Source organism: Chelonia mydas, chromosome 2 (genome assembly GCF_015237465.2).
Source record: "Chelonia mydas isolate rCheMyd1 chromosome 2, rCheMyd1.pri.v2, whole genome shotgun sequence".
Taxonomy (NCBI): domain Eukaryota; kingdom Metazoa; phylum Chordata; order Testudines; family Cheloniidae; genus Chelonia; species Chelonia mydas.
This window is the reverse complement of record NC_057850.1, coordinates 142,808,544-142,823,294: the sequence shown is the minus strand read 5'-3', so window position 1 is coordinate 142,823,294 and position 14,751 is coordinate 142,808,544. Positions and strand designations below refer to the sequence as shown.

General features: G+C 43.7%; 1 protein-coding gene across 9 annotated transcripts in view; it reads left to right on the top strand.

Moving 5' to 3' along the window:
- TERT (telomerase reverse transcriptase) overlaps positions 1 to 14,751 on the top strand; it is a 133,471-nt gene that overhangs the window by 58,476 nt on the left and 60,244 nt on the right. For 7 of the 9 annotated variants that reach the window (XM_043540299.1, XM_027824049.3, XM_043540297.1 and 4 more), the window contains 2 exons: positions 2,429 to 2,500; positions 9,718 to 9,906. In XM_043540299.1, coding sequence (XP_043396234.1) covers positions 2,429 to 2,500; positions 9,718 to 9,906 — 261 coding nt within the window. Of the gene's footprint in view, positions 1 to 2,428; positions 2,501 to 6,783; positions 6,958 to 9,717; positions 9,907 to 14,751 lie in introns of those variants that run through there. The other 2 variants (XM_037893379.2, XM_037893378.2) reach the window with 2 other exon arrangements.

Here is a 14,751-nt window from a genome sequence, read left to right as displayed (position 1 = left end):
ATCCTAGTCCTCATGAATGTAAAGAGATTTTCTGCCCTCCCACACCTATGCACATACACCAACACCTGCTAGTCTTAAAATGCTTATCAGGGTCCACCCCTTCCTGAATCTTAGGAGGCCCTTTGGTGGTCTCCTAATACAGATTCTATCCTGTGATCTTTAGGGGAAGCTATTCGGTGGAGTTTGGGGGCCCTTCACTCCCGTCCTTAATAAGCTACTCAGCCCAGTTGACCCATAACAGGATCATTGAATCCCTAATGAGCCAAATTAGGGTCACAGGTCATTATTGGAGTATACCTCAGCTCCATAAGGTTTGCCCCTGCCATCTAGCCTCTATAATCTCCCTGTGTATTCTTTTCTCCTGTGAACTTTAGGAGATGCGCAGGAGTATCACTCCACCTGGGTAACTGCATCAGCCCATTGTTAAATATTAGGATGCCCACATCAATGGCATAGAAGTGAAGAGGCTAGTAGACTTCTACTCATACCCATTCTCCACAAATGCTAGTAACCCATCAATACCCCATTGCACAAGCCTCCTTAAGTCTTCTAGGGCCCCCTGTAGGTTAATTAAAATGCCAATGAGTGGTCAAAGATTTATGTATTGACTGAGTGAGAATTAGGAGTTAAGAGCCGAGGTGCTTTTCAATATCCCATTATGCACCAATCTCCATCTCTAGGCATATAAATACTGTTAAAAATCTGGCCCTTTGGCTGAGATTTTCAAAGTAATCTGAAAGTGTTAGGTGTCAGATTTCCACTGAATTTAAAAATCTCAGCTTTAGTGATGATGCAATTTAGTACTGGATTGACAGCTTTGGAAATCTGAAATCCTCTGTCTGCAGGAAATTACAGAACAGGCATCAAGCAGATAAACATCCCTAAACTGGTCAGTCAGTCTTAATTTGTGCTTTTATGTGGCCATGAGAAGTAAGTTGCTATGGTCATATATGAAAATCTGTTCCAGCTATCTGTACGTGACCCTGCATTATGGCAGACTACAATACAGATATGCTTTAGTTCCCAGGTTCACTAATTAAAGTTCACTATAGGCAAAATTCGCTAATTAAAAGTGTGTGTGTGTGTGTGTGTGTGTATTGTGACAGGGTCAGGCCAGATGGCTACAGGAGAGTGATAGAACTCAGATATATTAGCCCCAGGTTAAGTAGGTCCCTTTTCCCTGGGTAAGGTAACAGGGAAGGTTCCAGAACAATCAGGAACTTTCTGGAAACAATTAAGGCAGACATGCTGATTAGAACACCTGCAGCCAATCAAGAAGCTGCTAGAATCAATTAAGGCAGGCTAATCAGGGCACCTGGGTTTAAAAAGGAGGTCACTTCAGTTTGTGGTGTGTGTGCGAGGAGCTGAGAGCAAGAGGCACAAGAAGCTGAGAGTGAGAAGGCGTTCTACTGGAAGACTGAGAAGTACCAGCATTTTCAGACATCAGGAGGAAGGTCCTGTGGTGAGAATAAAGAAGGTGTTGGGAGGAGACCATGGGGAAGTAGCCCAGGGAGTTGTAGCTGTCACACAGCTGTTACAGGAGCCACTGTAAACAGCTGCAATCCACAGGGCCCTGGGCTGGGACCCGGAGTAGAGGGCGGACCATCCCTCCATTCCCCCAACTCCCTACTTGATACTGGAGGAGTTGACCTGGACTGTGGGTTACACCAGAGGGGAAGGTCTCTGGCCTGTTCCCCAATCCACTAGGTGGATCAGCAGAGACTGCGGGGATTGTTCTTCTTCCTTTTCCCCATGCTGGCCAGTGATGAGACTAACTGAGTGAACGGCAGATTTGAGCCACAAAAGGGGCCAAACTGAGGGCTGCCGTGAACCTCTGAGGCGAGCAAATCCGCCAATAAGTGCAGGACCCACCAAGGCAGAGGAGGAACTTTGTCACAGTGTATATGTGTGTGTGTGTGTGTATATGTGTTTGTACACTTAGGCCTGCTTGCAACTAAAATGTAGGTCAACCTAGCTACGTCACACAGGGGAGTGAAAAATTCACACCCCAGGGAGATATAGCTAAGCTGACCTAAGCCCCAGTGTAGACACCACTAGACTGACAAAAGAAATTCTTCCGTTGACTTGGCTACTGCCTCTTGAGAGAGTGGGTTTACTACGGTGATGGAAGAACCCTTCCATTGCTGTAGCAAGTGTGAACACTGTGGTACTAGAGCTGTAGCTGTGCCTCTGTAGCATCTGAAGAATAGACAAACACTTGCGGGAACAATGTAACAATGGGGGAAATTCTCATTGAAATATTTTGTAGGCAGTTTGGAGATCATATTGCTTGCTTGCTTTCATTTTGTGAATAAAAACAGAATAAGTACACTAGTCCATAGCCATCCACTTTAGGAACAACATAGAAGAAAAGAATATTTTCAAACTAAATATAAATTTGTTTAACTTTTTTTTTTTTTAATTCCAGAGTGCTGATACGGTTAATTGACGACTTTTTGCTACTTACACCTCACTTAACACTAGCGAAAACTTTTCTGAGGTATGCCTTCAAAAACCCAAGTTTAAAATAATAAGCATTAGTACATTTTGTTTGCATTGACCTCCTGTATAGAAGCATATATATTTTGTTCATTGATTAATATTTCGGTATTGATAAAATAAAATTTAAATTAAATGTGGAGGGTTTTTTTCAAGAAAATGTTTAAACTTCCCGTTCTGGAAAGGTGAGTGTCATGATAGATCACTGTTTCTGAGTCCATGCTCTGTTGCATTTGACTGGCAACAATCGTATAGTTAAGTATTTGGACATCAGCCAGTATCAAAATAGTATATGTCTGCCCCAGTTAGGATCTCTGATGACCCCTACTGTCCCTAGTTTAAAGCCCCTTTCTACCTGCTGATGTTGATGGGGCTCCATGCTGCAGTTGTTAAGGTGAACTGGGCCGGAGGAGCTGACCATTGTCTATTTGACCATTTTGTCTCAGTCTTTAAAAGCTGTTCTGGGTACATTAATAAAAAGTCCATACTAAGCAGTCATGACTGCTGTCTTTAATTCTTGGGGAAAGGCTTTGGCTCTTCGATGGTCTAGCAGTACTAAACATTCTCTGATATGAATGATCTTGGGTGAGTATCTGAAGATATTCCTGGCCCCCTGGTGGCAACAAGGATGTCCAATGTGAAACTTCCTTGAAGGGACTCAAAGAACAATTGTTTAAAATTCTTCAGAGTTATATTCTTCTGTTGGGTGCCAAGAGAGAGACACAGATACCATGGAGATGAAAGCAGCATAAATACCTGAGGGGGAGAAGGGCTTACATTGATGCCAAATGCCTTTCTGCAAGTCCAATGGGAAAAGTCTTGAAGGTGTATTTTAAAGTTCTTAATGCAATCAGCTGTATCTTGCTCTTTGTGGCCAGTTAGACATTTTGAGGAGTTACTGGTGGTGTCTAGTATCAATTAGAAGAGATTAATTTGAGACTCTCTAAGTGCAGGTTGAGGCACTACTGAAATAAGTCATACCACTCATGTGCTGTGAACATCCCTTGTTTTACTCAGGGGGAAGGGTGAGGGGGGAATTCTGCACCAAAAACTTAAAAATTTTACACAGTATTTTAAAATGCTGCAAAATTCTGAATATTTTATACAGTATGTCAAAATAATGCAGTTGAATCACAGCACTTTTGATTATTTTGGTTGTTTATTTAAACTACAATACAGTGGATGGAGAATGGGAGTGGGGAGCATTGGAGGAAATCCCCAAACTCCCTTTGTCTAATAATGTAGCTTTGATCCTTTATTTCTAGTTGTTAATAAACAAATATATGCAGCCATATGCTCAGAGTTACATCATAGGCAATGAAGAGAAAGTGAGGGCTGGGTAATCAAACTCACAATTTATCCTGGCTACTGACCATCTCCAGAAAGGTCAGTAGCAAACAGTTCATGGAGCACATTTTGATAGGAAAATTTTTCAGTCCAAAAATTCAGACCAGTTCTAATCACTAAAGCACCATAAGCATTTATAAAGCCATACTGTCATTTACAGTAAGGCTCCTTTACACCACTCTGACAATGTAAACGAGTCTTAAAACTTTTACACCTGTTTTGTGCTCCTGGGGGAATTCACTAAGAATGGGAACAATTCACTAACAACAATGGGAACAACTAAGCAGGCAGGCTGCCACATTATGCTCTGTGTGAGGAGACAGAGCCTGCCTCATGCCTACCTCCGAACACTCCAAAGCCCTGCACCTCCATGCTGGGCGCTCTGCAATAGCGAGCAAGAGGGACAGAGTCTCTCTTAGTTTGTTTGATGATCGTGATGATACTTTCCAAATTGCTGCACTTTATGTCAGTGTCTGTCTTTTGTCATCAACATGTTTCTGAAGTTTGGGTAACGTACAGTAAAGTCCTAACTTGTTTTCCCAGAGATAATTAGAATACATGGTGCTCTCCTAGTAATGGCTGGTCTTAGACCTCCTGGATTTGGCAGAGAGGTTTTGTCAGACACAATAAGTCTCTGCAAGGACCATGCTTTAGGTCAGAGGTGGACAAACCCTCCTGCCTGGCCCCTGAGCCCCTGGCCCGGGAGGCTCATCCCCAGTCCCTCCCCCACTGTTCCCTCTCCCCTGCAGCCTCAGCTCACTGCGCTGCTGGTGCAATGCTCCGAGCAGGGGCTGCGAGCTCCTGGGGCAGCACAGCTGCAGAGCCCGACATGACCCGGTGCTCTGTGCCACACGGTCAGGGAGCAGGGCAGGTTGGATAGAGGGCAGGGGAGTTTTGGGGGGTGGTCAGGGGGTGGATAGGGGTCAGGGTGGTCAGAGAGCAGGGAACAGGGGGTTTGAATGGTGGCAGGGGTCCCGGGGGGGCAGTCATGAGGGGGGGGTTGGATGGGGCAGGGGTTCTGGGGGCAGTCAGAGGACAGGGAGAAGGGGTGGTTGGATGGGGCAGGGGTCCCGGGGGAGCAGTAAGGAAGGAAAGGGGTGGTTGGATAGGGTGGCGGGAGGGCCATCAGGGGCAGGGGTCCCAGGGGGGCCATCAGGGAACAGAGAGAAGGGGTGGTTGGATGGGGCAGGGGTCCCGGGGGGGCCGTCAGGGAACAGGGGGCATTGGATGGGGCAGGAGTCCAGGGGTGGGGCTGTCAGGGGGGCGAGTAACGGGGGGGAGGTAGATAGGGGGAGGGGGCTGGGCCACACCCCCTCCCCTAACCAGCCCTCCATACAATTTTTGAAACCTGATGCAGCCCTCAGGCCAAAAAGTTTGCCCGTCCCTGCTTTAGGTGTCGGGCCTGATGGATACAAAAGCAGAGTATTCTCTTGCAGCTAACAGTCATAGAATCATAGACTATCTGGGTTGAAAGGGACCTCAGGAGGCCATCTAGTCCAAGCCCCTGCTCAAAGCAGGACCAATCCCCAATTTTTGCTCCAGATCTCTAAGTGGCCCCGTCAAGGATTGAGCTCACAACCCTGGGTTTAGCAGGCCAATGCTCAAACCACTGAGCGATCTCTCCCCCCTCGATTATGTATGTCCTCTTCAAAGGCTTGGAAAGCTCTGAGTGTTGTATGTCGCCATGCTGATCTATTTGACACACCCTTCTTGAGATCATCCGGTTTTATTGCACCAAAGTGTATGCTGTTCTTGATGCTGTCCTTGTAGCGCTTTCTGGCGCGGCCTTGATTCTGGTGTCCTTGTGCCAATTCTCCATAGAACATTTTTCTCGGGAGTCGATGTTCAGGCATCTTCAGGTATCTGCGTAATAACACTTGTTTCAATTGAGGATGGCCTGTTCAGTAGTTGGCTGAAGTGTTCAACCCATCTCTGTTCCATGCCATGTTTGTCTTTGTCATAAATATAAAGGGAAGGGGTTAAGAAGCTCTGATACAGTACTATAAAATCCTCTTACCTGTAAAGGGTTAAGAAGCTCAAGTAACCTGGCTCGCAAATGACCAGTCAGGGGACAAGATACTTTCAAATCTGGGATGGGGGTGGAAAGGCTTTGTCTGTCTGTGTGATGCTTCTGCCGGGGCCAGATCAAGAAAGAAAGCAATCCAACTCCTACAGAGTTAGTAAGTAATCTAGCTAGAAAATGCATTAGATTTTCTTTTGTTTTGGCTTGTGAAATTCACTGTGCTGGAGGGAATGTGTATTCCTGTTTTTGTGTCTTTTTGTAACTTAAGGTTTTGCCTAGAGGGATTTTCTATGTTTTAAATCTGACTGCCTGTGAGATTATCTTCCATTCTAATGTTACAGAGTTGTTCTTTTATCTTTTCTTTGTGTTTCTAATACAGTATTGTTTTTTAAGAAGCTGATTGGGGTTTTTAGTGTCCTAAAAACCCAAGGTTGGTCTGTGTTCATCTTGTTTATTCTCAAGCCACCCCAGGAAAGGGGGTGTAGGGCTTGGGGGGGAGACAGGGTTCCAAGTGGCCCTCCCTAAATGTTTGTTTGAATCACTTGATGTTGGCAGCGTTTACCTAATCCAAAGTACAAGGGAGAATTTGTGCCTTGGGGAGTTTTTAACCTAAGCTGGTAAAAATAAGTTTAGGGGGTCTTTCATGCGGGTCCCCACATCTGTACCCTAGAGTTCAGAGTGGGGAGGGAACCCTGACCATCTTTGATGACTGTCCTGCCATCAGCCGTCATGATTGAACCTGTTTCCACTTTTGAAGGTCCATAGACTAGCTTCAAGGAATCAAATAACTTCTTTGTTTCATTTGTTTCCGCATACATTTGAATGTCTTCTGCTACCTTCTCCCATCCTTTACTTTGTGTTGAGCGTAGTTGCCTTTGTGTCTTGCTTTGCAGATGTTTGAATCTATCTTTCAGGTGGACTGAGTATCATTTTGCCAGTTTTCGAAAGCCTCACTTTTTTCATTCAAGAGTACTATGATTTCCTTATCATCTTCGTCAGAAAAGAAGCCCTTTTCTTCCATCCAAGAATGTCAGTTGCAGTTTTTTTGTCCTGTGTCTCTGAATTCCTCCCATGAGACAAGTTTATCAACAAGGTTGGTTTCTAGTGCACTTTGTAGCTTGTCTTGGTAGGATGCATAGTTTAATTTAGCAATATCAGAGGACATCTTGATGGTTTTTGGGCGTTGCAGGCATGTGGGTACAATATGTACATTCAGTATTGACCTAATCATTCTATGATCCATCCAGCACTCTGGTCCACGCATGGCTCTGGTGATCCTGACATCTCTTATGTTACACTATCGGACAATGATGTAATCTATTAGATGCTATTGTTTGGATCTGGGGTGCATCCATGTAATTTTATATTTCTACTGTCTGAAGATGATATTTGTAATTGTCAGGCTATGTTCTGCACACTTGTTAGGTGTAGGAGACCGTTTTTGTTCATTTTTCAGTGCTATATTTTCCAGTGACCCTTTATCAGTTGTTGTTATCTTTACCTATTCATTCATTGAAATCTCCTAGGATGTTTAGTTTGTCACTTTGTGGTGTTGACTTGATGGGAGAGTCAAGATCAGAATAGAACTGTTTCTTAGCATTGTCAGGGCTTGTTAAGGTGGGCACAAATGCACTGATGAGAGTAGCAAATCGCAACTTATTTAGTGGTAGCCCGAGTTTCATGAGTCTTTCGTTGATGCCTTTGGGAAGTCTTCAAGACACTTCAAGAGTTTGGTCTTGATTGCAATTCCCACTCATAGAATCATAGAATATCAGGGTTGGAAGGGACCTCAGGAGGTCACCTAGTCCAACCCCCTGCTCAAAGCAGGACCAATCCCCAACTAAATCATCCCAGCCAGGGCTTTGTCAAGCCTGACCTTAAAGACTCCATGAATTCGATCTCCGTGTGGTTCTTTTCCCTTCCAAAAGAAGGTATGACCCCCAGCAGGTTCTGTAATACAGCCCTTGTCTGCCAATCTAGTTTCACTGAGCGCTGCAATGATAATATCATACCGGGGTAGCTCTTTTGAAAGGAGAGCTGTTCTTATTGCAAATCAAGAAGTATAGTCTTTATCTATCATAGTCCTGATGTTCCAAGCAGAAATCTTTAGTGCTTTTTTTTAGTTATCTTTGGGTTTCGACCGTGTTGATGATGATCCACCAGCCATAGTAAGCTGGCTGGATTTTATTTGGACAGGCAATGTTTGAGGCACCTTTGCTAGCCCCTTCCCTTACAAAGGGAGAGCAGTGCAATCCTAAAAAGGGCTGCCCTGTCACCTGGGGTGTTGCCAAACTTCCTTACTGCCCCTGGTCAGGAATGGGCCACCAATGTCCTCGGCCGCCTGTGTGCAGGCTTGTGGCTACAACTGCCAGTAATCATCTCCACCTGTTGCTTTGTCACTCCTCCATCACCACAGGACTTTTGAAGAGAGATGTGCATGAATGACGTGTGCGTGAGGTTGATTAAAATGGGAATCGTTGCACTAAGACAATCCCGTTCTCTCAACTGCTGAAGCTTGGCCCACTGGCACAAAGGCTGCTACAGCTGGAGGGTTCTTTAGCTGCAGTAGATAGCGATGACTTCTGTAGTGCCCCGTTGTGCCTTTTGCCTTCCACAATGCGTTGCTGCACTGCTTTTCAAGCTGTTGGACCAATATCACTCTTTTCCTCCTTGGCTACCAGAAATGTCTTTGTATGATTGGGAGGGCAATCCTTAAATCACCATCAGTTTTCATACTTCCGGTTACCCTCACCAGCTTTAGCCTGCCTGCTGAGGCAGTTTACCAGGGCATGGCCACTGTCGCATACTTACAGCTACTTGGAGCTACAGGTGAGAGCTGAGTGTACAGTGAGGACCAAAGAGGAAAAGAACCACTCAATAACCCTTCTCTGTCTATACATGCCCAATAACACACTCAAGGCCTGCCTCCTATGGCACATTAGTCCAAAATTATTTATCTGGACCTTGTAATTGCGTGGCAGTATCCATTCCCCTACTCTTTCAAGCCTAATATACTTCAATCAATGTAATGTCCTTTATGAGGTTTAATTTGATATTAAATTCAATTTCTTTTACTCTGACTCAAATCTTGCAGTGTCCTTCAGATATTAGTATTGCATGTATAACTGCATTGCAACTGTTGGGGAGTAGTTGTAGATTTTGACAGCAGGAGAGTAGGGAGCCATTTATGTCAGTTGATACTGTCAAGGGGTTGCATTTACTCTTTATCTCTCTGTTTTGGGGAACGGCAGAAGTGAATTTAAATTTGACAGTATATGTTTACCCCACTATACCCTACCCAGTATCTGCCTCTAAATTGTTATCATTCGATATATTAGCTTGATATTTCTGTTACAATGAAATCTGTGGTGTGAACAGGGGCAGAGTTAAGATTGTTTATCATTTATGTAACCTTATTTGTGATTATTTTTTATAATGTTTTTATAATGTTTTATAATATATTTATAATGTTTTTACCTCATTTTCTGCTCTAAGAATTAAACTCTTCATTGCATTAATCATTTCCTTAACCCTTTTATTGGTTCCTTTTGCCTTAAGTACCTTCAATTTTTGGATCTTAGGGAGCATTCACTCAGCTAAAGAGTTGGTGACCCTTTGCTTTTGTAACACCTCTTTTGTATTCTCAGAGATTTCTTCACTTGTGTTCAAATTATTTCTCAACATTTACAGTAGTTTATATAATGGACAGTAATCAGGATTCTTTTTCCTGGAAGATAGCCATAATAATTTTGGACTTGCTTTTGATAAGTGTCAGACTAAATGTCTGAATGTCACTTATATTACACATCACACATTATATTTTTGTTAACCATTTATATCTAATTTAGGACTCTGGCGACAGGCATTCCTGAGTATGGCTTTTTAATAAACCCCAAGAAGACCGTGATGAATTTTCCTGTTGATGAGGATATCCCAGGATGTTCCAAATTTAAACAGTTACCATATTGCGGTGTGATCCCATGGTGTGGGTTGTTACTAGATATACAGACACTTGAGGTTTACTGTGACTACTCCAGGTAAATATGGACACTGGTTAAACTTCCTTGTATAAATTAATATGTACTGAGATGCACAAGAACATTGGTTTTGCTAATGATATAGATGAGTCCACTACAAAATGAGTATGATCAGCTCTGACTCCCATACAATGAATGAGAACATTCTCTTGTGCAATAGAATCATAGAATATCAGGGTTGGAAGGGACCTCAGGAGGTCATCTAGTCCAACCCCCTGCTCAAAGCAGGACCAATCCCCAATCAAATCATCCCAGCCAGGTCTTTGTCAAGCCTGACCTTAAAAACTTCTAAGGAAGGAGATTCCACCACCTCCCTAGGTAACGCATTCCAGTGTTTCACCACCCCCTTAGTGAAAAAGTTTTTCCTAATATCCAAACTAAACCTCCCCTACTGCACTTGAGACCATTACTCCTTGTTTTGTCATCAGCTACCACTGAGAACAGTCTAGGTCCATCCTCCTTGGAACCCCTTTCAGGTAGTTGAAAGCAGCTATCAAATCCCCCCTCATTCTTGTCTTCCGTAGACTAAACAATCCCAGTTCCCTCAGCCTCTCCTCATAAGTCATGAGTTCCAGTCCCCTAATCATTTTTATTGCCCTCCGCTGGACTCTTTCCAATTTTTTCACATCCTTCTTGTAGTGTGGGGCCCAAAACTGGACACAGTACTCCAGATGAGGCCTCACCAATGTCGAATAGAGGGGAACGATCACATCCATCGATCTGCTGGCAATGCCCCTACTTATACATCCCAAAATGCCATCGGCCTTCTTGGCAACAAGGGCACACTGTTGACTCATATCCAGCTTCTCGTCCACTGTAACCCCTAGGTCCTTTTCTGCAGAACTGCTGCCTAGCCGTTCGGTCCCTAGTCTGTAGTGGTGCATGGGATTCTTCCGTTCTAAGTGCAGGACTCTGCACTTGTCCTTGTTGAACCTCATCAGATTTCTTTTGGCCCAATCCTCCAATTTGTCTAGATCCCTCTGTATCCTATCCCTGCCCTCCAGTGTATCTACCTCTCCTCCAAGTTTAGTGTCATCTGCAAACTTGCTGAGGGTGCAATCCATACCATCCTCCAGATCAGTTATGAAGATATTGAACAAAACCGGCCCCAGGACTGACCCTTGGGGCACTCCACTTGACATCGGCTGCCAACTAGACATGGAGCCATTGATCACTACCTGTTGAGCCAGACAATCTAGCCAGCTTTCTACCCACCTTATAGTCCATTCATCCAGCCCATACTTCTTTAACTTGCTGACAAGAATACTGTGGGAGACCGTGTCAAAAGCTTCGCTAAAGTCAAGGAACAACACATCCACTGCTTTCCTTTCATCCACAGAACCAGTTATCTTGTCATAGAAGGCAATTAGATTAGTCAGGAATAACTTGCCCTTGGTGAATCCATGCTGACTGTTCCTGATCACTTTCCTCTCCTCTAAGTGCTTCAGAATTGATTCCTTGAGGACCTGCTCCATGATTTTTCCAGGGACTGAGGTGAGGCTGACTGGCCTGTAGTTCCCAGGATCCTCCGTCTTCCCTTTTTTAAAGATGGGCACTACATTAGCCTTTTTCCAGTCGTCAGGGACTTCCCCCGATCGCCATGAGTTTTCAAAGATAATGGCCAATGGCTCTGCAATCACATCTGCCAACTCCTTTAGCACTCTCGGATGCAACGCATCTGGCCCCATGGACTTGTGCACGTCCAGCTTTTCTAAATAGTCCCGAACCACTTCTTTCTCCACAGAGGGCTGGTCACCTTCTCCCCATGCTGTGCTGCCCAGTGCAGTAGTCTGGGAGCTGACCTTGTTCGTGAAGACAGAGGCAAAAAAAGCATTGAGTACGTTACCTTTTCCATATCCTCTGTCAATAGGTTGCCTCCCTCATTCAGTAAGGGGCCCACACTTTCCTTGACTTTCTTCTTGTTGCTAACATATCTGAAGAAACCCTTCTTGTTACTCTTAACATCTCTTGCTAGCTGCAACTCCAGGAGTGATTTCACCTTCCTGATTTCACTCCTACATGCCCGAGCAATATTTTTATAATCTTCCCTGGTCATTTGTCCAATCGTCCACTTCTTGTAAGCTTCTTTTTTGTGCTTAAGATCAGCAAGGATTTCACTGTTATGCCAAGCTGGTCGCCTGCCATATTTACTATTCTTTCTACACATCGGGATGGTTTGTCCCTGTAACCTCAGTAAGGATTCTTTAAAATGTAGCCAGCTCTCCTGGACTCCTTTCCCCCTCCTGTTATTCTCCCAGGGGATCCTGCCCATCAGTTCCCTGAGGGAGTCAAAGTCTGCTTTTCTGAACTCCAGGGTCCGTATTCTGCTGCTTTCCTTTCTCCCTTGTGTCAGGATCCTGAACTCGACCATCTCCTGGTCACTGCCTCCCAGGTTCCCATCCACTTTTGCTTCCCCTACTAATTCTTTCCGGTTTGTGAGCAGCAGGTCAAGAAGAGCTCTGCCCCTTGTTGGTTCCTCCAGCACTTGTACCAGGAAATTGTCCCCTACATTTTCCAAAAACTTCCTGGATTGTCTGTGCACAGCTGTATTGCTCTCCCAGCAAATATCAGGGTGATTGAAGTCTCCCATGAGAACCAGGGCAAGCGATCTAGTAACTTCCGTGAGTTGCCGGAAGAAATAAGAGGCCTTCGTCATCACTCCACTCTAGTTTAACATTTCAAATCCAACCCAGGTCAGTAGTGGTTTCCGAGAAGTGCATCTGATGGTCTGTAGTTCAGTTTCAAGTGGACAGATGTCTATAACACCACAACCTCATAACCTCGGGTGATATTACTGGATATCTTGCTGATGTTCTGAATGGAAGAACTAAGGATTGAATGGGCTATGGAATTTGATTAATTTCCTGTGGATTATTGGGGACTAAACATGCTGCACTCCAGTAATATTCCCTTAGTGGGGCTAAGTCATATTGACTGAACTGTATTGTGGAAAATTATAATGGTACCTCCCATGTGTGTACCTGATCTCTGGATAAACTTTGTTTTCTAAGCTTGTCAGTGAGGCACTTTTCATCACCAAAAATCATATGAAAAAGATTATGGTTCTGTTTCTACTCTCCCTTTTTTGTGGGGGTGTATGTGCACACACAGTGTGTATATATATATTTTTTTGTCCATGGTTGGCACTCAATTTTTTTTTCTTTAAGGAGAGAATATACACCCATGGAAGCTGTATCTGGTGAAAAAGGAGGTACTCACAAGATGTGAACCAGTGTTTTAACAGTAGGGATGGAGAAGGAATGGTGGACTTGAGAAATATTTATAGATGGCAAAGTGAAAGGTTCGAGAGCCTAGTTTCAAGGAGAGAAAATGGAGGGTAATCAGAGATAACTTCAAGGTTGCTACCTAGAGGATGGTGGAATTGTCATCTGTGATGGAGAGAGAATTGCTTAAATGGCCTGGGAAGAGAACTTTAAAATAGGACTGATGCATGTGTGTTATCAGAGTGCTCTATATCTGCATGTAAATAAATACGGTGCCAGTAGATGGCACTCAAGAAGATGAAAAATTATTTCTGGATTTTGTAGGATCAGCAAAGCTCGTTGATGGGCTCAGCAAATGGCTTCTTCTGTGCAGCTCTTTACATGGTGCTCTTAACACAATGCAAGCAAAGAAACTCTTGACGCTATGGACCCACGTGCTGTGGGAGTATTGGTGGTGGGGAGAAGGAATGGGGGTGGAGGAACTTACAGAACTTTGGAATGCCTCTTGAGAACGTCTTTGATTTAGATGGGCTTCACTTAGGTTGCTAATCCTCTTTTATTTTTAAGGGCCATCAGGAACCACTATAATCATCTAGTCTGACTTCCTACCTAACATAGGCATGGAATTTCACCCAGTAATTACTGCAGCAAGTTCAAAGTTGGTTGAGATAAAGTCTATCTTTTAGAAAGACATCCATTTTTGATTTAAATATTTCAATCAATGGAGAATTATCCCGTTCCAATGGTTAATTACCCTCACTCACTGTTTAAAAAAAAATGCACCTTATTTCTAGCGTGAATTTGTTTGTTTCATCTTTCACCATTGGACCAGTTGTGCCTTTGTCTGCTAGATTAAAGAGCCCTCTCCTATCAGAAATCTTATCCTCATGTAGGTACTGTAGACAACGATCAAGTAACCTCTTAACCTTCTTTTTGAAAACCTATGTAGATGGAGCTTTTAAAGTCTCTCGCTGAAAGGCAACTTTCCAGATCTTGAATTCAAGATCATTCAAGCTATTGTCTAAACCCTCTCCAGTTTTTCAATACCTTTTTAAGTGTGGACACCTGAACTGGTCACAGAATTCCAGTAATAGTTTCACTGCACTAATGCCATATACAAAGATAAAATAACCTCCCTTTTTCTATGTGATATTCCCTTCCTTATACATCCATGGGAGTACACATCTACAGTATGGCCTATATTCTTTGTTCCTAGATGTACATCCTAGGTCATATTAAAATGCATGGTCTGTATAAGTGACCTGTTCTTTTTATTTACCACTGATTCTTGTGTCATCAGCAAACAATTAACTAGAAAACAATGTAAATTCATTGCTTATAATGATAGTGAATATTACTGTCCCGAAACAGATCCCTGCAGGACCCATTGCAAACATCTCCCTTGGATGATCATTTCCCATTTACTTTTTGGCACCTCTGACCACTCCTTTAATAATAGTAAATAAGAGCTAGTCAGAGTACAAGAAATGGCTTCAGGAGGGGCTGCTGAAAGTCCTGAGGATAAAAAAAAACATACTGGAAATGGGGGCGGGGGAGTGTTGTGAACACAAATATTCAGGATAATTTAAGGAAGAAAGTATGGGGAGCAAAAAGGGAAAAT